The sequence below is a fragment of the Podarcis vaucheri genome, assembly GCF_965113315.1.
Source record: "Podarcis vaucheri genome assembly, chromosome: 2".
In the NCBI taxonomy this organism is placed as follows: domain Eukaryota; kingdom Metazoa; phylum Chordata; class Lepidosauria; order Squamata; family Lacertidae; genus Podarcis; species Podarcis vaucheri.
The window spans coordinates 48,218,802-48,242,021 of record NC_138760.1 but is presented as its reverse complement, the minus strand read 5'-3'; the positions used below and the strand labels follow the sequence as shown (position 1 = coordinate 48,242,021).

Here is a 23,220-nt window from a genome sequence, read left to right as displayed (position 1 = left end):
TCCCAAAGAGTAGTCTCTACTCTTCTTCCATGTAAGTCAGGCAAATCTATCTCTACTCTCTGATTTGTACTGGGCAAGGGAAAAGAGCTCTACCATGGCATCAGAAGTTGCTTGTGGACAAATATATGAGATCCCATGCTTCAGCACACACTACCTCTTGGTTTTCAACATCTCCCTCCATAACTCTGTGGGATTGGAACATGGGATTTAATCCAACAGCCACTGTATGAGCAGAATGCCTCCTAATTATACAATGGGAACTTCCCCTTCCCTTCCCCACCCCAAATCTGCTTGAGGAGGGAGAGAGCAGGGTGTACAGGGGTAGGAGAAGGAGGAGTAGCAATGACTTTGTTAGATGCAATCCATGCTCTTCTTTGTCACCAGAGAGCTCAAAAATTCCCTGTGCCTCATTATCTTGGGTGGGATCAACTTCCTAGTCCTGCTAGTGGAAGCCTATGCAAGGATGTCTCCTCCCTCTACATCCCCCCAAATAGACTGTGGAGCAGGAAACGCAGAACAGCCCACAGGGGAGGAGAGAGGAGACTCTTCCATCTGGCAAACTGAGCAGCTTACACTGGCGGAACAACTGCCATAGTGCTGCATTGAATTCCCTTGTTACAACCATGGCCTTGCAGATGCTTTTGATTTCACCTTGCACTTGATGCTTCAAGGCATTGGTCTGATCCATGCTACCCTGGATAAATTTCAGTGGTTCACAGACCTTATATCTGAATGATTATAAAGTGATTGATTGTTTAATTTCTATACTGCTTAATATATTTTTAAAAATCTCTAATTGGCGAACAAAATCTGATATTGGCTTGAGACCCTTCTTGCATGAATAAGGCTCATATGGATTGGTAGATTTTTTTATTAGAATCATTGCTGGCAGGCAGTAATAGAAAGTACCGCAAAGCAATTGTAACAGAAAAGCACTCTGCTTAGGAATTTAAAATATTTTTGAGGAAGCCATGGGTTCATACACCAATAATATAACTTCCACCAGACAGTACTGTTAACTAAACAGTCACAATTTGATGCAGTGTTAATTTTCCACCGATAAACCTGTGATGGTTCATTCTTGGAGTGATTCCCTAACTCTCAGTTAGTTGCTTTTTACCAACACACACACACACCTATTTTGCTAACATAGCAAACAATGATTCAGCACAGAAAAACACTTTTACTACTCTTCTTGAGCTTGGCTGTTGGTAACAGGTGCGGGCCATGCCCGCGCTGGGGCCACAGTATTTAATTTGCAAATGTTGTGGGTAAGCAATGGTCAATAATAGTCCTTTGGTGAATGAGGTTGCTACTAAAGTGTATTGACTGCCACATACCCTGTGCAGACTTGTGTTGCAGAAGCACTTTCCGCTGCTCTTAAGGTCTTTCTGTGGTTTTGCAGCCGGAAGTATTGTTTTCTCCCTTATATTTGTGGCAAAGGATGAAAAGGAGGCCCCATGTGTCTCACATGTATGCATTATTAAGCTGGTAATCCTTCCTTATCAGCACATGTGCTTATGCACACTATCGAATTAGGAGCCGATGCTCACACACAGACACAGATTCACTCAGCCACATACACTGGAAGATTCACATTAAGTAGCATGTGCACTCAAATAGGCATGCGGATCTGAGCAAGTACATAACACACCCATTCTGTCAACACACAGCAGCAACTTTAGCAACAGATGCAACTAAAGCAAAGTGGAAACAGGAGCCTTTGGGCTTCCATGCTTCAGAAGACACAATGAGTCAATTTGCATAAGGTTGGTTCAACATGATTCAAAGAGAAACAGGATGTTTGTTAACCCTGAACAAGAAGCAAAAGTTGCAGTCAAGCATTCAAGAGGAGGGTCCCTAAAATCAGAGGGTGGAAACAGATGAGGAGGTCTGCTCAGTGGTGCTCGGCTAAAATAAGCCTCTTTCGGAAGCGATGTGTGCATGCCTGTGATGAGATGACTGCAAAGGGACCCAGGATATTTTAAAGGTGAAAGTTTTCCCAGGCTTGAGTAGCGTTGCAGTGTAGAGAGGAGGAGCTTGACTAGCATTTCTGTTCACAGATCCAGTATTCATTTCCATGGCATGCAGCATCGTTCCATTTCCCGTTGAAAAGGAGGGTAGCGCAGTCCTCACCCTGCAACGCATTATTGGGTTCTCCAGGCCCCCAGAAGCTGGTGGTGGCAGTGAATAGGTGAAGTTAAAGAGCAAGAGAAGGGGATTAAAAAAACCCCACAGATTAATAAATATCCTATATGCCATAAACACTAGGGGCAGCCATATTTCCCCATGGAATCCCATGTGAGAGCAACGGAATGTCATCAAGTCGCATCACAGCCAGCAACAGGGATCTTCCTTATTTCCCTCTTCCCCAAGATTATTGTATGCACAGTATTTATTGTCTTGTTGGTATTATGTTCATCACTTTGATATACAGAAATGCATTCACTGGACTTCTGTCGATGTACAGTGGTACCTCGGGTTAAGTACTTAATTTGTTCCAGAGGTCTGTTCTTAACCTGAAACTGTTCTTAACCTGAAGCACCACTTTAGCTAATGGGGCCTCCTGCTGCCACTGCGCCACCGCCGCACGACTTCTGTTCTTATCCTGAAGCAAAGTTCTTAACCTGAGGTAATATTTCTGGGTTATCGGAGTTTGTAACCTGAAGCGTATGTAACCTGAGGTACCACTGTATTCATAATGTTGTAGATCTTTCCAATGGATATTAGCCTCTTGAGTTGTTTGGTCACCACCTTTTCACCCACTGTGGCAAATTAAGAACCTAATTTTCAGGTGGCTTTAAAATATATATTTTTAAAGGAGAAAGACTCTCATAATAGCTAAGAATAAAACCTCCATGTAACCCTGCCTTCCAGATGCTGGAAACAAACTAGTTAAATGGCTATCACCAGAATGCTCTGCTTGTGAGCTTTGAGAAGCATCTGATGGGCCATTGTTGGAGACCAAAGGCGGATTTGGGTGGACGTTTGGATCCTTAGCATTAAATTATGTGAAATGAAACTTGGAACCTGAAACCTCAAAGTTGGTGCCAAACTGATGTTTCCTGATACTTGAGACCATTAAGAAAACACACACAGTGAGCACATATGTATATATTCTAGCAGCACATATGTGAAAACCTGTGAAAACAAGTCCCAGAAGTTAATTGTGCATTGTGTGAAGAATTGCTCTCTCTTGTATGCCATGAGTCTGCTGCCCATCAATGTCATTAGGTGTCACAAATTTCTAGTCTTCGGAGGAAGGGGGGGGGAATGCCCTTGTCTATTTTCTCCACACCATTCATGATCATATAAACTTATTCATGACCCCGCCCACAGTTCTCTTTCTTCTACTCTCCGAATCCTCAAATAATTTCAGTGCTGTTTTTCTGGAAAAAAGAGGCGTCAGAACTCACAATGAATGCCTGCTGTGTTCACATATAATAGCAATGGCACCCACCTGATAAGTGCTGGAACTGAGTTCCAGAGAGTTAAAGCTGAAAAAAAAGCCCTGGGTTTAGTCCAGAAATGCAGACCCTTGGGGATAGGATGACCACTTGCACATCACCATGTGTCCCCCACACTGGAAATGCATTACCAAAAAATAAGACGAAATAAAAATTTCTAATTCATACATACACATACAAATTTAGGAAAAGTGCTATAATTTAAGCAGAAGTACAATCAAGTTCGAGGGACGCGGGTGGCGCTGTGGGTTAAACCACAGAGCCTAGGGCTTGCCGATCAGAAGGTTGGTGGTTCGAATCTCTGCAACGGGGTGAGCTGCCATTGCTTGGTGCCTACTAATGCCAACCTAGCAGTTCAAAAGCACTAAGTGGGAAGGTAAACGGCATTTCCGTGTGCTGCTCTAGTTCACCAGAAGCGGCTTAGTCATGCTGGTCACATGACCCGGAAGCTGTACGCCGGCTCCCTCGGCCAGTAAAGCGAGATGAACGCCGCAACCCCCGAGTCGTCCACGACTGGACCTCATGGTCAGGGGTCCCTTTATCTTTACAATCAAGTTCACCTTAGCAGGAAAGGCTATAGCCAAGTGACCTGTGTGTGTGCTGAGTTTGTCGTCCAGGAGCTAACTGTTGATGGGCCACTTTGTTGATGGCCCTCCTTTGCTCTCCCTTCTTAAGTCTCTTAACACAGACCAGACAGCTATTCAAAAAGGGGACTGTCCTCTGTAAAGGAACCTACCCTACCTATGGCCCTCCATGTATTGCTGGACCCAACTCCCATCAGCCCCAACCAGCATGGCTAATGGTCAATGATAGTGGGAGTTGTAGTCCAACATCTGCTGGGCCACAGGTTCCACAGCCCTGCCTAGCCTTGCTTCTCATCTTTGTCTGTGCATTTGGAAGCACAGGACGTTGTCTAAGGAAGGAGGGAAGTAAAGATATTTCAGGCTTTTAGAAGGAAAACAAGAAAACTGTTGCTCCTGATAATGTAATCTGCTATTGTCATTCTGCAGGCCATGTTATAAGTCACAAGGGGAGGGGGCCAACATTTTAATTGCACCAGAAAGGGAAGAAAAAGCGTTCTGGCTCTCCATAGAATTTCCACAAGTTGCAGTTTTCAGGTATAGATGACATGCCCTTTCAAAAGGATAATTGCAAAATGTCAGCTCCTGAGCCCAAAGTTCTCAAAAAGACAGGGCAGTCATGGAATGTATCCCATGGGTCTGATTCAGCTATATGGACATGTTTATTTAATTTAGACTCCAAGAACCCAGGGAAGGAAATGTAAAAGACAGCAGAGAAGGGAAGTTAAACAAAAGACAGTTCTTTCTTAATAAAAGATTGGTTATTTCCCAAGCAAAGTGAAAGGGAGGCAAGAGGGAAGTACTTAGAAAATTTTGTGATAACACCCCAGGAAATATGTCATCTCTGCATTTTTGTAGACAATAATCCCCAACCAAAGTCTTTGCAAAATTCCCTGCAGGTCTTTTTTAGGGTTTGGGGTAAGGAAACATTATATTTTATACTTTTTGTCCAATTTGTACTCCAGAGGGTTCAGAAAGACTGGAAGAGATTCACAGAGTTTTGAAATAATTTGTTGGAGCGCTATGGAAATCTCATGCTCTTACTGACTGAGCTACCCCTGTTCTCTCAGTTTCTCATTTTTTTTTCTGACCTTAAATTCAGCTCTCCACATTTTGCAGCAATTTGAAATCCTCATGAAAATTCATCAACATATTAGTGCATATTTCTCCTAATAAACATATTTTATATCCAGTTTTATACATATTTTTGCAAGCAGCTTCCTCTAATATACTGCACTGTTGTGTGTTATTTTCACCACAATATTCATTTTTATGCACACAGTCCCCTAATATATACCTTTTGGGAAAGATTGGTTGGCAAACTGCATATCAAAATCTGGCTAAGTGTGAATTTTGAAGGATAGATGTGTTCTGGCTCACTTACTGTTTCAGAAAGTGCAGATTTAATAGATTTGGCTTCAGATGAGACCTGAATCAAATTTCATCCCCATCCCTACAATGCACTGCCTTCAGTATATTATCTGGTGCAGGTCTTTCTGTCAACCAGGTAATGGCAAACACTTGTCTTCTAAATCACTGGTTTTCAACTAGTGGGTTGGGACCAGTAGCTTTTATTACCTACTCAGTGGGGAAAGCTCTTAGCAGTGCAGTAAAAGGGAGGCCTTTCATAACTTGTTGTACTCTATGGGGAGGGATGAACTTTTACAAGCTATGGGTGAGAACCTCTCACTTAATGAAGCCCTTAAATATAGATATTGCCTTCTTCTATAAAGCGCTATATGGCAGCTGAGTTTAGAAGCTTTTTAATGCTTCCCAGTTTCTCTTTTATTTAATGTGCTCTTTATGTGCTATTAAAAAGCATTCAAGCTTACATACATAATCAACAACATAATTTACTATCATGAGGGTCTGTTGCTTGTTGTGTTTGAGCTCCTGTTGCCCTAGTGGTAGGCTTCAGAAATCCCTAGGCAACAGCTCACTTCCCTATCATAAATTACCTTTAGTCTCTGCTTAGTAGTGCACTTCCAGCCAATGCAGCAATTGCCTTTTTGCATACATTTTTAAAAGAAAATTGTAAGTGTTTTTGCTGCTTCTTTTTGTTCTTAAATGATATATCTGTTTGCTGTTCTGGGCTCCTTGGAGTGGAAAGGCAGGATGTAAATTCAATAAACAAAATACGGAAGGGGTGGTGAACCTCTTTCAGGCCGAGAGCCATATTCCCTTCTAGGCCACCTTCCCTTCCAGGGGCCATTTGCCAGGGAGGGGCACAGAAGCAAAAGGGAGAGCTAGTGTGTAGTGGTTAGAGTGCTGGACCCAGGAGACTTGAGTTCAAATCCCCACTCAGCCATGAAGCTCACTACGTGACCTTGGGCCAGCCACTGCCTCTCAACCTAACTTACCTCACAGGATTGTTGTGGGGAATACATGAGGAAGGGGGGGAACCATGTAGATCACCTTGAGCTCATTGGAGAAAGAGGTGGGATATACAGTAAATCCAGTAAATAAATAAAAGTGGGCAGAGCAACAAATGTAAATTTTATCTTTGTATACAGTGGTACCTCAGGTTACAGATGCTTCAGGTTACACACTCCGCTAACCCAGAAATAGTACCTCAGGTTAAGAACTTTGCTTCAGGATGAGAACAGAAATTGTGCTCCGGCGGCGTGGTGGCAGCTGGAGGTCCCATTAGCTAAAGTGGTACCTCGGGTTAAGAACAGTTTCAGGTTAAGAACGGACCTCCGGAACGAAGGTTAAGTTCTTAACCAGAGGTACCACTGTATAAGCTAGTTTTACACCTCTCACACACCCCATTCTCTATCCCCCATGAAGGCAAGAAGAAAGCATGATCGAAGTCCAAGGACACGTTCCAGCCAAACAAAAAAACTCAAATGGGGTGTTTGTGTACAAAAAGGACTGTTGAGGGATTTGGCCTGAGGAGAGGGTGTGTGGCCAAGGAGCAGAGTGTGGCTTGGAGAAAGTCCCAAGCGCTCTAGGGAGAAGCTGAATGGCTGCACTTCCCTGGCATAAAGTAAAAAAGGGTAATGCCTCACAGATTTTGAGCTATCATTCTTCCTCAGAAGTAGTTTCTACATTAAGCAGCCCATTTAGCAAAGAGATGCAAAGACTGAATCTTTTTTTGTGGTGCACCCATTCTCAGATCTGCTGAGCCCTAATAAAAAATATAACACTGAAGTATGACCTACATCCCAATATTTGCCTTTTGTAACTTCAGTCTAGATTAGGAATGTTGCACAAAAGGCTTAGAAGCTACATAAAGGTAAAGGACCCCTGACAGTTAAGTCCAGTAGCGAACGACTCTGGGGTTGCAGCGCTCATCACGCTTTACTGGCCGAGGGAGTCAACGTTTGTCCGCAGACAGTTTTTCCGGGTCATGTGGCCAGCATGACTAAGCCGCTTCTGGCGAAACCAAAGCAGCACACGGAAACGCCGTTTACCTTCCCGCCGGAGCAGTACCTATTTATCTACTTGCACTTTGACGTGCTTTCGAACTGCTAGGTTGGCAAGAGCTGGAACTGAACAACGGGAGCTCACTCCATTGCGGAGATTCGAACCACCAACCTTCCAATCGGCAAGCCCTAGGCTCAGTGTTTTAGACCACAGCACCACCCGCGTCCCTTAGAAGCTACATAGGGTTCCCAATTTTATGGGTTCCCCACTTCGCCCACAGCATCCCTTACCACATTCCACACAAATTGCTGGCTCAGCCTTGGGGCTGGGAGGTTGATATGTTTTGTGGGGCAAACGGGCTAATGACTATCCGCAGCTACTAAGAATTATGTCCTGCTATATGCCAAAATAGCATCCATGGGTGAATGCTGAACCCTACTTAAGAGGAAGTGGAGAGCACCTGATTCCGTAAGTCAATGCAAAGCAAATTCCCTCCCCTTAAATATTAGACAGGTGCCATTTCTATTGTCTTTCTGGGACCTACTGAAGACCTCCTTTTTTCAGCAATCCTTTCAGATCTTTCCCAGTCTGCATCTGCAGGGTTTTTTTTACATATGTTTTTAAGCTGCTGTGACACTTGTTGTTTGCTACCCTGGGCTCCTCTGGGAGGAAGGGTGGGGTATACATTTAATAAATATAATAAATTATATATGCCATGCCTTTTAGTTTTAATTCAATAAATATTTTGAAGTGGTAATTTTACAAATCTGTTATTACATGATCTAACTTCTTTCTGTTTTTAAATATGTAACTGAGATAGAATTGATGGGTTGGCACTGAATTCAGATGGAAATCATCACTCTCAGTGAGCAGCCATGGGCAACAGAGAGGTGGTAAAGTTGGTCCTCTTGTTCAATTGATTTGGCCCCTCCAGCCCACATTATCTTGAGAAGCCATGATGGCTTTGTTATGGCATGGACTTTTGTAACTGTGACACCTTACTAGATGCATGAGGAAATTGCTTCAGCCCCGAGATCAAGGAACCTTCATTCTCCCAAGATATTCTGAAAATCTCTGCAGTTCTTCAGTGCAAACTCTCCCAATATAAATGGGCCCTGACTCCCATTTCTGTTAAAAAGAACTTGTGAGGGAACTGCCATCAGAGCCAGAGGGAGAGGGAGGGCTCCAGAGGGATTCCGGAGAGCGTCCCAGGAGGGAGAGAAGCAGCACATCTTCTGGGGAAGGTAACACCAGTGGAGAAGGGGGGCAGATGGGGGAATCGGCGAGGTGGCTCCAAGACTCTTCGCCGGGAACCAGTGGGGAGAGCATGGGTCCTCCGATGCCCACACCCTCCCTGCGCAGAAGGCTTCCGCGCAGGGAGGCTAGGAGGAGACTAAGCGTCAAAGAGCTTCTTTGCTGGAAGAAGTTCAAGAAACGCCCACTAACGGATTCTGCCAGCGATTGAGACAGCCACGGGCGCGTGGCTGTCCAGACAGAAAGGGTTCATTCAGGCAACCAGCCAAGAGTGGCGTTGATTTACACACAAGCAAGCCCTAGAACCATTACAGAACTTAATGGGGAATTACTTACGAGATAGACAAGGGAGTGCCATCCACCCAGCGCCACTCCCCTTCCTTGACGGTATCACTCAGGCCAATCCAAAACACCTGCTGACCAGCAAGTTGTTTTACCAGAAAACTCTACATGGGGAAATAGAGAAGATTATGTCCAGTTGTTTATGTCTCGGTCACAAATATGAAAACATATGGAGAGGAATTCAAAGTTGTAATTTAGGGTAAGCATTTTTACTTGTCCAATGGAATGATCTCTGCCACTGTGTGCTGTTCCAAGGATTCCCCTGACCCTCCTGAACCAATTTTGGGAGGCACAAGGGGAGGAGAGGGGGACAGTCCTGTTGCACATGTGGAAGTCCTTGCACAACGCTCTCACTGGCAGAATGCATTAGCTGAATCCTGCTCATGCTGTTTTCCTTGTCTTCAGGCATGTGCTACTTTGATTTATGGGTGGGCTACATAAGGAACCAAGGGGAAAAGCTTGCAGAGAATAAGGCTGGAATAGTAATTCCCATCATGCAGCACAGTGACATATTAGAGCACAAGTGGGGAACCTGCAGTCCTTCAGATGTGGTTGAACTCCAACTCCCGCTAGCTCAGTGGATGATGGGAGCTGGAGTCCTAACAAACTATGGAAGGCCACAGCTGAACAAAACCAAATCTATGAGATGGAAGAGACAATTTGCAGTACAAAGACCAAAGCACTTATGTTAAACTGCAGGCCCATGTAGAATGACTGGGCTCAAGGCTGGCGCTTGCATGAAGCAGAGTAAAGCAATTTGCCTCAGGTGGCTGATCTGACCTCCAACCCAGCCCTGCCTCCACTAGTGCGCCACTGCCAGCCCCACTGCATCACTGCTAGTGTGAGGGAGTGTGAGTGTAGTGGTTAAGAGCGGTGGACTCATAATCTGGGGAACCGGGTTCGCGTCTCCGCTCCTCCACATGTAGCTGCTGGGTGATCTTGGGCCAGTCACACTTCTTTGAAGTCTCTCAGCCCCACTCACCTCACAGAGTGTTTGTTGTGGGGGAGGAATGGAAAGGAGAATGTTAGCTGCTTTGAGACTCCTTCGGGTAGTGATAAAGCGGGATATCAAATCCAAACTCTTCTTCTTCTGCTACCACTGGCACAGCTTTGCCCACACCAAGCTTCCTCAAACTCGGCCCTCCAGATGTTTTGAGACTACAATTCCCATCATCCCTGACCACTGGTGCTGCTAGCTAGGGATCATAGGAGTTGTAGGCCAAAAACATCTGGAGGGCTGAGGTTGAGGAAGCCTGGCCCACACCATCACCACTGCCACCACAGTGCCCTCACCCTCACTGCTACATCGTGACGGCAGCGCAGGGGGAGCTGTAGGCAAGGGTGCAATAGCATTGGGAAGGCTGGCAGCAGCACCAGCATGGAAGTGTGAGCAGGGAGGAGCAGTGGCGTAGCGTGGGGGGTGCAGGGGGGGCCGGCCGCACCGGGCGCAACATCTGGGGGGGGCGCACTCGCACTCGCAGCTTTCTGCCCCTACCTGGCTCACTCATTCTCTCTCACTGCAGTGCTGGCTGTGCGAATTGGATCTGAGCCGCTGGGTCGCCACCCACTGTGGAGGGGGTGGGTGCCAGGTGTGCGGTGCGGAGAGAGAGCGAGGGACTATCTGGGGGAGGGACAGTGCAGCGGTCGCCCAGCGCAGCGCTGAGCGTGGGAGAGAACCACACCAGACCAGACCAGGCAGCAGCAAGAAGAAGCTGGCAGCGGCGGCAGGTTAGGGGTTAGGGGGCGCAAATTACTTGCCTTGCCCCGGGTTAGGGGGCGCAAATTACTTGCCTTGCCCCGGGTGCTGACAACCCACGCTACGCCGCTGGGGAGGAGGCCTAGATCTGCAAGGGGGTGAGGGAGGCATTTTGTCTACAGCAGCAAAATGTCTCAGGCTGCCCCTTACTGAGCTAGCGAATACATGAACCATGGTTCCCACTTGTCTCAGTAAAAGAAGACAAGGAAAGCAGAACACTTACCTGTTCCGCCTGGATGTTAATAACCACCAAGTGAGCTCCTTCTTTCACACAAGATTGCTTGGCAGCCAACCACGGTCTTTTTGATGTTGAAAAGAAGTAGCAATGTTTTTCAAATTGCACCCAGTTCTCTGGGCAGCCAGTGCACAACTCCTCTGGAAGAGTAAAAGTATTCAAGTAAGAAACAGTGCTGGATCGCTCACACAGTAGAGAATCGTTGGAAGTGAGTTGATTTTCCTTTCTTCACCTTCATCTTGCTGTTGTTATTGATTCATATAGTGCCATCAACGTACATGGCTCTGTACAGATTTAAAATAAAAAATTCTACCCCAAAGGTTGCACAATCCAAAACAACAAATAAACAATACAGTACAATAAAAAAAATCAATGGATTAAAATGCATAATTCACAAGCCATCACATTGGGTATAATAAAACTAACTAGCCAAACCCAAAGGCCTCGGGGGAAAAAATATTTTAAAAGAGATTTAAACATACAAACTGAGAGGGCAGCCCGCAAATGTTCCAAAAGATTTTTCCAAGCAGCAAGAGAAAAAGGACAAAGACTCAACAAAGAGCAAGGAACCCTTGGATGAGTAAGAAGCATGGAATCAAAAGAACGAAGTGAGCAACCAGGCAAAGGCGGAGCTAGCTGCTCCAGCACCTGGAGTGGCGCACATCATAGCTGTCAACTTTTCCCTTTTTTTAAAGGGAAATCCTATTCAGAATTTCCCTTAAAAAAAGGTAAACGCTTGCAGCTATGACACATGTGCTGTGCACCCAGGCTAGCGATGTCACCCCCCCCCCACAGGGATGACACCCAGGGCAGACTGCACCCACCGCATCCCCTTCCTCCCCCAATGCAACTGAGTCCATAGAGGAGCACTGAGGCCAAGAGATGGGAAAGAGGTTGACCACAAAGAGCTTTAAAAGTAAAAACGAGAAGCTTATCAAGTATTCTAGGGTTAACAGACAGCCAATGAAGTGACTGCGAGAGAGGAGAAACATAGAGTCGGTGGAAGAAGATTGGAAGAAATTTAAAGCCTATTTACAGAAATATTGCAAAATGAATGAATGTTAGAATGATGTCTGAATGAAGTTAAGTGGTTTTAGCAGCAATGTTATTAAGGTGTATGTAAAAATGGATTGTTAACAGGTGAAAATCCAAAGTCATAATTTATTAAGTTAAAGGATTAAGATAAAAACAAAGAGGGAAAGGAATTGCTGAATTAATTAATAGAACTGGAATACAAAAAAGGGAGGTGTGAGGAGGTCAGGGAAGCAAGGAAATGAAATGTAAGGTACAGAAAGATTGATGTGTTTTTTAAATGTTTATTATCTTTTTTCTGTATTTTGTATTTTTTATTTATTATTTTCTTTTTCTCTTTTTATTTATGTAATCTTTTCTTTGAAACTTTAATAACTATCATATAAAGACGGGAGAGAGAGAGAGAGAGAGAGAGAGAGAGAGAGGAGAAACATAATCCAATCAAATCACCAAGAAAATCATCTTTGCTGTAGCATTTTAAGACTTTTTATAGTAGTAGAGTCTGTGCCCCTCACTTGCTTCACTCACCAGCCCCACCTACCATCTCCCCAAACTTCCCACGCCTAGACTTTGCATATAAAAAGCCCTCACCAAACCCACCTCCCCACACTAACTCCTTTGCTCACCAACTGTGTCTATCCCCTCACCAATACCCCACGCCTCCTTACCAACTCACCTCAGACCCTAAATGTCACCCCAAAAAAATTCCCTCCAACTATTGCCTTAGACCAGAGCTTTCCAAACAGTGTGTCGCGACATGCTAGTAAAATAAACAATAAACAGCCCAGTGGGGGAGCACCATGGCAAGGATGCGAGAAATGGCAGTCAGGGAATCTGTGGCCCCCGCCACCTTACCTGGGTCTGCTCTTCAACCACAAATGGTGGCAGCAGATTATCTGGCTAGCTGGCCACTGCTGTCTCCTTCCTGTGCTGTTCTACCGAGAAGCTACTAGATTTTCTGATCCTATCATAGGTATTTGAATGGTCTCACCTGTGAAGCTACGATACTCTTCCAGCAACTGTATCACATCTTTGGCCATTTTGCCAGTCAGCCTTTTCAACTCAGTCACTTCGTCCAGCACAGAGGGAGTCAATTTTCCTTCTGCTTTCAACTCAGCTAAGGAACAAAAAAAGATAACAGAATCAGCAGATGCATTTCACTGGGGTCTCTCAGGATATCCTTCCAAGAAGCTAACAGACAGGTGCCTCCCTTCCTTCTTTGATATTTTTCATATTTTGGGCACGTATATACATTATAATTCAATATTGGTTACCCCTATGCCTATATTTACACTATATGCACTATATTTTTTCCCATTTGTTCAGGCACATCAACACGAGTCTCACAATCCTGAAATTATTGTTATAACTGAACTTGTTAGTCTTCAAGTGACTTCCAACACATTTAGAAACATAAGCATAAGAAACACCATTAACAAATTCGTACACACTCCACAACAGTCACAAGCTGATGTTTTTACCTCATACATCTTTTACCTGATCGTTTTTGGAATTTATATCTCATCCTTCCACAATTCTCCCAATAATGACTTATAGTGCAACGAAAACAACAATAAAGGAATAAAACACAAAGGAAAAATACTAAAGGAACCATTGAAGAACAGCCAAACCACAGATAAATAAAGAAATAAAAAACAGATAATGGCGTGCTAACATTTGATGACTTCTACAGAGTACTTTATGGTGAAATCCAATGTCTTATAAGAAGGAAGTCTACTGAGTTCAGCAAGACTCAGCCAAGGGAAGTGGGTATAGAATGGCTATCTGGTACATGTTTACTCAGGTGTTAGTCTCACTGTGCTAAAGGCAGCTTATTTCCAAGTACGGTAGTAATATTGTTGGCATCTTTATCCCAGCTTTCCATCACTCAGTGTTCTAAGGAGCTTACAGAAAACCATAAATACTATTATTAGGACTTGCATTATATTCCTTCCTCCTCCTGGAGAAATACTGAGCAAGATGATGAGGTCTACAAGATCACATAATGCCCATATAAGATGGCCAGGAGAGAAAGAGGACAGGTCTCATGCATCTTTGATAGTTGTATAAGAAGGAAGATGACAAGGTACCCCTTACTGAAATTTTATTTATTTTTATTTCTATTTATTCAATTTATATACCGCCCTACCCCTGCAGGTCTCAGGGTGGTTCATAGGATAAAATCACAATATAAAAACACAGAATACATAATCAAAATAAAACCAGAAACAACCGAATAACCCCCTCCCCCCCCAAAACCCCACATTTTAAAAGGGCATTGGATGACAATCAACCAAAGGCCTGATTAAAGAGGAATGATTTTGCCTGGCACCTAAAGGTATACAGTGAAGGCACCAGGCGAACCTTTCTGGGGAGAGCATACCACAAGCGGGGACCCACTGGAAAAAAGGCCCGTTCTCGTGTTGCCACCCTCTGGACGTCTTCTACACTACTATTAAATGTGTAGGAGCCCTTTCCCCATTTTCACCTAAGCACCCTATACCTATAGTCTCCTACAACATTTGCTGGCTATGTATCTTCTGATCATATCATATGCACTTGAACAATATCAGTGTATGATGCCTCTCACATGTGCAAGTGTGCAACTTACCTATTCCTTGTGCTACATCTTTGGCAATTCTGCCATTTTCCCTTTCCAACTCAACCAGCTCTTCTAGCACAGAGGGCACGGAATTCTGGTTTCCCATTACAGCAACTAAGGAACAGAAAATGCCGAACAAATTAGTGTCAGTTTCTTTCTCTGAGGATTTGATGTGGAGACAGCAGGTCTCCTGCCCTGCTTAGGAGTGTTACATATGTGACTTTGAACTCGGCTATACAGCTGCAAATAAAACGTTTTAAGTGTTATGTAAATTGCAATATACAAATGTGACACTAGATGGTGATGGTGAGCCATGGCAAATTCAATATATTTTTTCAAAACCTTTTTTTAAGCATCTTCACAGCGTTTTTCATATGTGTGTAGATTCCACCCTAGTCTCCACCTATGCTCTGCTTGTATATTTGTAAATAAACCCATAATTCTACCCCCAAAATGGCAAAAGTTTAAAATTATCTGTCCTCAAAAAGCAAGACAATCCGAGATAGAGTTGCCCTGGGGCTTCTCACTATTTGGGGAAGTAGGAGTGCCTAACAATAGCACAAGACCATTAACAGTATCATTGCATGATGCTCCTCACCTGTAACGTTGTATAACTCTCCCATCACTTGTGCTACATCTTGGGCAATTCGTCCAGTCTTATTTTTCAGCTCAGCCAGTTCTTCTAGCACAGAGGGCACTGAATTCCTGCTTTCCAATACAGCAACTAAGGAAAAGAAAATGCTAAAAGAATTAGCAGCTGAATTTCATAGTGACACCTCAGGATATCCTTCCCAGCAGCTGGCCTGACATATTGCCCTCTTTCCTTCATGTATGCTGACACCTTTGCTCATATTTAAGGCTTGTACATAGTGCCCTCCATGTTGGATTACCAACTTCAACAGCCATTTGCCAGGGCGATGGGAGCTGTAGTCCAACAACATCTCAAAGGTACCACATGGGCTATCCCTGTTTTATAGAACTGGATACCCCATACCCTACACTAACCTCAATTTCTTTTAGTTAGTTCAAGCAAATGAAGTGGAGCTCTATACTACTACAGATTCTCTTTCTTCATACAATTACTACATATTAGTCTTCTACATTCCAAATGATCCTCTGTTCTGTGTGCTTACTTATACAGATACAAGGACAAGACAACAGGCTTTATCATATGACTGGTTTACCCAAGGCCATTTCGAGGTCAAATACTCCAGCTTCATCCTAGGACAGGAATGACAATACAGTGGTACCTCAGGTTAAGTACTTAATTCGTTCCGGAGGTCCGTTCTTAACCTGAAACTGTTCTTAACCTGAAGCACCACATTAGCTAATGGGGCCTCCCGCTGCTGCCGTGCCGGAGCACGATTTCTGTTCTCATCCTGAAGCAAAGTTCTTAACCTGAAGCACTATTTCTGGGTTAGCGGAGTCTGTAACTGAAGCGTATGTAACCTGAAGCATAAATCAACCCGAGGTACTACTGTATATGCAATCTCATACCATGATGCAATGAACAAGTTTATGTTATTCTCGCCATTTGTGGAATGCTCTCCCCATCATTATATATCTTTGGGTGCCAGTCAAAAACTTTCCTCTATAACCAGGCCTTTGGCCTTTAACTATCTGTGGCCTTTTAGAAGAAGTTGGGATGTTTTTGATTTATTTCTTTTTCCTCTTGGTTTTAATGTATCTATGTGGGAGGGGAGTTGCATTGTCTGTTTGTTTGTTTGTTTGTTTGTTTGTTTGTTTGTTTTGGTTATTGGAAGTTGCTTTGGGTTGCCTTGTGCAAGATAAAGCAACTAACAAATGTGAGAAATAAGTACCGTATTTTTTGCACCATAACACTCACTTTTTTCCTCCTAGAAAGTAAGGGGAAATGTCTGTGCGTGTTATGGAGGGAATGCCGACGGGTGGCGGGGAGGATCTGCTGCAGTCGTGAGCAGAGGATCCATGGTTCCCCTTCCTTCCCTCCTCCATGGCTCTCTTTGAAACAGCAAAGCGGGAGAAGAGCCACGGAGTGGGGAGGAGAGAGGGACAGAGAGCCTGGTTACAAGGCACGGATCCACATGGATCCTCAGGATTTTTGCACAGGGTCACCCCAAATTCACAATCAGATCACATAGCATGTCCATGGCTACAGCTTGCACCAAAAAAATCACACACCCACTGTTGCCTGGGGTCGCAGTGGTGCAAAAACATGGTTACAAAGCATGGATCCACATGGATCCTCAGGATTTTTGCATTGGGCTACCCCAAACTCACCGACAGATCACATGTCTGTGGCCACAGCATGAACCACAAAAATCATACATCCACTGTTTCGTTTAGAATTTTTTTTTCTTGTTTTCCTCCTCTAAAAACTAAGTGCGTGCTATGGTCAGGTGCGTGTTATAGAGCGAAAAATACGGTAAATAAATCTTACAATTAACTCAGGGCTAGAGGTTTGGAAGCGGCTGCACTAAGGCTCACAATCCTATATTTTGCTTACTTGGGGATAAGACCCACTGAACTCAACAGGGTCTACAACTGAACAGACATGTATAAGACTGGAATGTTGAGTGTTCAGGTGGGCAGTGGCCACAGTCATGCTGAGGTCTTCTTGGGCCAACAGCATAATTCCTGAAGCATCCTGGTCCACCAGCTGTTCCTCATTTTTACAAAGAGGGGTGTGATTATTCCAAGTACTGCAACTACAGTTAAAAATAGTCCCTCTGAGGGCACCAAGTTCTCACCATCACCCCAGCATCTCTTTTTGGAATATCTCCTGGTTTGTTTTTACCCAGGCACCACCTGGAGGCACTGGACTGCCTCTTACCTGCAGATTTCTTGGACTCTTCTTGGAGCAACATAATATTTGTATTGATTCCAAACACTTCCTTTGACACTGCAGGTAACAAATGAGGTGTTATTTAGAATGAAACAGGGCACGTTCCACAGGCCAATTCTCCTGACGGTCCCCAATGAAAAGAATGAGAGCAGCACAAATGTATAGTAGTACTGGTTACAATTAACACATGTATAACATGTTCGTCTGTTCAAAGTACTTCAAGTGCATCTAGTTGTCATCCCTTCTAACAATCCTGCAAGGGGAATGAAATATACTCAGAGTCCTGTAGTGATTTCATACTTTTTATTGCAGCTTGTAAAACAGTGATTGAATTACCCCCCTCCCATACCTCAGGCTTTTATAAACATTATTTACACAATGAGTCCCATCTGATTGGCTGATTCTGCTTCCCCCCTGGAGCCAGATTGGTCTTTTCCTGCAGGCCAATCAGTTGTTGCGCTCTAGGATCCTACTTGCCTATTCTTCTAGGATCCATGCTTAGTACATAACAGGGAGTCAATATTATTATCCCCAATGTTGCAGATAAGGAATCTGAGGCTGAGAGAGACTGGCTTCCCTAAGGCCTCCTAGGCTGCGTATGGACCATACATTGAAAGCACCTTATTTCCCCCAAATAATTGAAGCTCGGGGGAGGTATTACAGTTCCCAAGTGTATTTGGGGTCTGTGTTTTAAATGTATGGTGTGTATGCAGTCCTAGTGAGTTCATGACAGAGGCAACATTCAAACTGGAGACTTCCTGATTTGTAGCTCAGTCTCTTAGCCACCACATGAAACCAGTAGTTGTGCTGTTGCACATTCCACATTTATTTTAAAGAGGCTTGTCCAGGAGAAATTCAGTGCACTTTGTCCATAGCCTTTTGTGATAGCACAGGAAATTCTGTTTTATGATTCAGAATAAAGCCTCTTTAATCTGATTATTTTGGTATAAACCTCCCCAATCTAGTTTGAATCAGCATGATCGTGCTATTCTGCAGCTGAAATCTGCCTTTGTAAAAACAGTCATATGCAAATTAAAGACCCATATATTTGAAGCCTCCCACAAAATTCCCCGCAGTGCCATACTCACCTCTGATTTTTCAGTATTACCAAGATGTGTGCTATCAACCATAAAATCTAACAATGCAAGCCACCTCACGAGTTCTATAAAAAGGGGACTAGAACTCGTTCCAAGGATTACACTAGGGTGTAAAAGATACAATAGCAGAAGAACTTACTAGAAGTGAACATCTGTGACCATTGAGTGTTCCTCCTGCTGTTATCTTCGAACATAGCTGAGTCTAAACACAAGAATAATATTTCAGTTTGGTCACATATTTTGTCCTGTGAGCACACACACATTCTGTAAGGAACTCAAATTCAGCTATAAAGTAATCATATAATAATCTCCATGGTGTTCAAAACATTTCTTCCAGGGCAACAAAGATATGTTGTTTTGTTATACTACTTTAATTACACAGTTGGTATGGGCACTGACTACAAATCTGGTTCTGGTCTGCTTCAGTGCTTTTGTGTGGGGGAAAAGAGATGTACCCCTAGGTAAGAAACCAGCCAAAGTTCAGACAAATAGGTCAAGGGGCTTTTGTGCTAGGCATCTTTAAAGTTGGTTTGGGAGGGAAAGGGGATTTGTGGGCAATAACTTTATTATGAAAATAGAATACATTGTAGAGATGCCTCTAGGAAAGGAGCCTGCAAAATATCAAAACAGGGAGCTATATGAAGAGAACGCCTTTAGGCTTGTGTTCTGTTCAACCAGCACCAAAACTCACGAAAATTAAGCACAAATCTGACTTGAAAGGACTGGAAATATAAGCATGTGGCACAGAAACAAAAGGTCTTAAGTGTCCAGCACTTCCCAAGCAAGCAGCACTAGCAGAACTAGCAAAGAGCACAGAGCAGATGAAAACAAGGTGATATATTACAACAACATTTGAAGCAATGTGATTAGAGATCCCTGATAAAATCATAGCCTCTCATTAGAACAGGCATGGGGAATTGCCTCTGGCCAGTGGGCCAGATCATTATCTCACCCACCCACCTGTCAGTCACCTGATATTACAATGACATCAGGCAGTAGTGGCTGGCAGGACAGCTTGGGCTGAGCTGAGCTGCTGTCCCAGTTTCATCAAAACACCATGCATCTCTGCTGCTTACTGGAAGGAGAGAGAGAAGGCATGGGGTGAAGTGTGGGAAGCTGAGCACATGGTGGCATTCCACCACTGCACTGCACCACAGTGAGCTCTCTGCACATCACCCCTCTCCCGCTTGATAAACAGCAGTGATGTGCGGGAGAATAATTTAGCTGACCTCATGGGTTCATCTCTATGAAGGTAGTGTTAAGGGAAAGGGACGCACAATCACACATTTTACTCTGGATTAATTCTATGGAAATTGCTTCCACGCTATAGATCCATAGTCACAATCATGATTCATTTCCAGAAGTGTTAGTCTGCGCAGCAAAAGCCACAATTACAACAACAGCAAAAAGATTTGCGTGGCACCTCGCATCTGGTGAAGGGGACAGGAGTCCATAAAACCTATGCAATAATAAATGTGTTCGTCTTTAAGGTCCCATAACCCATCATCAAAATCCACCTTCACATTCAGCATCGTTAAAACATCGACACTTCTTCTATTAGAAAAACAAGGGAGGAGGAGGCTAGTGTCCTCTCTTAGGAATGGCATTTCTTCTTTCAGAAAGACTTACCATTTCTGAGGCTCCGAGAGAGAAGAGCTATGCAACACACAAGGCCAATGCCCAATATGGCACAGCAGATGATAACAGGATTCCTTCGGATGAACTCGGGGCTATGGAAACCTGTGAAAGATAAGGGAAACAAATAAGAACCAGCAATGGAGAAGAAGTGGAAGCTGAGGGAAGCAGGCAGGCGGGCAGGCAGAAAGGACAGTTTTGGATTGTAGCTTAATAGACATCAGCATCTTTCAAAGTTGGCAATGTCACCACTGCAGTTTACCAGTGCAGTGTGGATGCCCCAGTAAGGGAACCTTACTCAGTTGAAAATGCTTGGTTTAGGCAGAAGAACCAAAGTTAACTTTGACTGACTGCTATAGAGTTCATATAACTGCATAACCTCTAGTAGTCAAAGTTATTTATATGATGTAACTAAACCCACAGTTGTCCAAATAAGAAGAGAGTGTCCTTCCTCCCCTTAAAGTTAGCACACTGTTGTCAAAAACTGGAGGATGTGACAATCCAAAACATACCGTAAATCTCAAATCCATAAGAATCGCCCTCACTCCTATCCTGAATGGAAAATGTTACATTTGAAGAATGAGAAAAGAAAGCAAATGTAAAATTATGTGGATGCCCAAAAGGTATCTGGCAAGCTGCAATAAGAGATATGTCCAAATTCTGACAAAAGTAACACTGAAGGGACCCTGGGCTTTGAAGCAAAATTGCAATTTGTTGCTTGAGGGCGACCTGGAGTGCTTGACTAGTGGATCTGGACTGGTATCCCAGGCCAAGCTGCTTTTGTTATGCCACCAAAGCCAAATGCAGAGTAAATGAGGGCAAAACTAAATACATAGCAGGCAACTATGTACCTTGTTTTTCCTTAACTAATTGCATTGACAGAGGGGCCCAAGTCTCACTGTGACGACAGCACATGGGAAAGACAGGCAAATCTCTTCACTTCCCCAGTGAGAGCAGAATGGAGATCATTCCCTGCTCTCCCTGGTGGAGCTAGAACCCCTAGGAGAAAGATCTCCATTGACATCAATGGGGATTTCCCCTCCTAACACTGTTAGCTGGCTGACTGGGATGTGGGTGGTGGAATCTCCATTCTGAAAGGTTCCCACATGGTGTCTTCCCAGTGAGAATTGGGCTGCTCTACCCCTGTAATTAGTTAAGGAAAAGCCAGATGTATGGCTGCCTGTTATGTATTTAAATGCACATCTAGCTTTTCCCTCAGGAAAATGTTACCAGTGTATGTTTTTCCTTCTCTATGACATCAATGTGAATCAATCCTTTATATGACTGATTAATTAAATTAATTATTTTAACAATTATTTATTATTTCATAATTAATTATTTTAGTGCCAACCTCCTTAACATTTCTTCCACACCTAGCTTATCTGTCATACCTCTCTTCCCAGGGAAATAGTTCTGTTCCTCCATTGACAATTCCTCTTGCCTTGCTCTCATCTCTTCAGCTGTGCAGGAACCTTTGTCAATATCTATATACCAATTCCCCTGGGACAGCCGCTGTAGTCTTAATTACAGCAAACACATGGGAGGAAAAAAGATTTCTGTGGCACCTTAAAAGAGTAATAGATTTGTTGTGGCATGACCTTCCATGTACTAGAGACGCTGCATCAGATGTCTTTTATACCGAGGAACTGTTGGTGTTTCAATGCACATGTGACTGACTCAAGATTTAATCCCACTTCCCATATTCAATTTTGTAAGGCTAGGAGTTTGGGCTATGAGAGTCTGTGCTCTGAGTAGGCTTGCTAAGATGTATAAGACTGAATAAGTGCTGGAGTTGCAATGAGGTCGCGGGTGTGGTTTTTTCATGTGTAGTGGACCTGTAAAAGGGTGAAAGAGTATTGGGAAATAAATTTATAATGAACTGGAAAAAAATGTTTAAAAGCACTTTTCCAAAAAAACAACAACCAGAGTCCTTTTTGTTGGGGATAATTCAGATGGAAATTCCCAGACGTCAAAAAAAGGATATTTATGAATGCCACTACCACGGCCTGTCTTTTGTTAGCCCAAAAATGGAAAACGAGTGAAGTCCCAAGCAAGCAAGCACACAGATCACCTTTGTCACAGTCAGGACGCCTATGTCTTGGGCCAGGCCTGCGCCCAATTTGTTTTTGTAGAATATTGTTTGTTCTCAGTAACTAAAATTATATTATCAACATATACAAGCAGAAAAGTTGTTTTCCTTCATTTGCAAGGAATCGTACAAAACAAAGCAGCACTAATAAAGAAAAGTTCCAGGGTGGCAACAGAAAGCAAACTAAAAATGCTTTTGCAGTTCATCAAAACTATCCAGCAATATCAAGTTATAGGAAAACTGCTACTATTAACAGTAATCCTTCTAGTTGGTTAATTGGTTTGGCAACTTCCATGCACGTGATGTGTGATGCTAATTACTTCCCCAAAGAGTTAAATGTGCAAGCTGGATTTCGAAGGGGCAGAGGAACCAGAGACCAAATTGCAAACACACGCTGGATTATGGAGAAAGCTAGAGAGTTCCAGAAAGACATCTACTTCTGCTTCATTGACTATGCAAAAGCCTTTGACTGTGTCGACCACAGCAAACTATGGCAAGTTCTTAAAGAAATGGGAGTGCCTGATCACCTCATCTGTCTCCTGAGAAATCTCTATGTGGGACAAGAAGCTACAGTTAGAACTGGATATGGAACAACTGATTGGTTCAAAATTGGGAAAGGAGTATGGCAAGGCTGTATATTGTCTCCCTGCTTATTTAACTTATATGCAGAATTCATCATGCGAAAGGCTGGGCTGGATGAATCCCAAGCTGGAATTAAGATTGCCGGAAGAAATATCAACCACCTCAGATATGCAGATGACACAACCTTGATGGCAGAAAGTGAAGAGGGAGGAAAGAACCTTTTAATGAGGGTGAAAGAGGAGAGCGCAAAATATGGTCTGAAGCTCAACATCAAAAAAACGAAGATCATGACCACTGGGCCCATCACCTCCTGGCAAATAGAAGGGGAAGAAATGGAGGCAGTGAGAGATTTTAC

At 43.6% G+C, this 23,220-nt stretch overlaps 1 protein-coding gene across 3 annotated transcripts; it reads right to left on the bottom strand.

Annotated features, from left to right (window-relative positions):
* Positions 1 to 853: 853 nt before the first annotated feature.
* LOC309527791 (uncharacterized protein) lies at positions 854 to 21,633 on the bottom strand. 3 transcript variants are annotated; one of them, XM_082214755.1, is made up of 10 exons: positions 21,586 to 21,633; positions 20,189 to 20,299; positions 18,699 to 18,761; positions 17,451 to 17,519; positions 15,237 to 15,362; positions 14,648 to 14,752; positions 13,028 to 13,153; positions 10,993 to 11,144; positions 9,008 to 9,117; positions 854 to 2,174 (listed from the first exon to the last, which is right to left on the bottom strand). In XM_082214755.1, exons 1-10 carry the CDS (start codon positions 21,617 to 21,619, stop codon positions 2,045 to 2,047), a joined length of 1,026 nt encoding a protein of 341 aa, XP_082070881.1. In that variant the 5' UTR covers positions 21,620 to 21,633; the 3' UTR covers positions 854 to 2,044. The 3 variants fall into 3 exon arrangements, with proteins under 3 accessions (XP_082070881.1, XP_082070882.1, XP_082070883.1); XM_082214756.1 differs by lacking the exon at positions 21,586 to 21,633 and having other exon boundaries at positions 15,237 to 15,379; XM_082214757.1 differs by lacking the exons at positions 854 to 2,174; positions 9,008 to 9,117 and adding an exon at positions 9,327 to 9,446.
* Between the last annotated feature and the right edge of the window lie 1,587 nt (positions 21,634 to 23,220).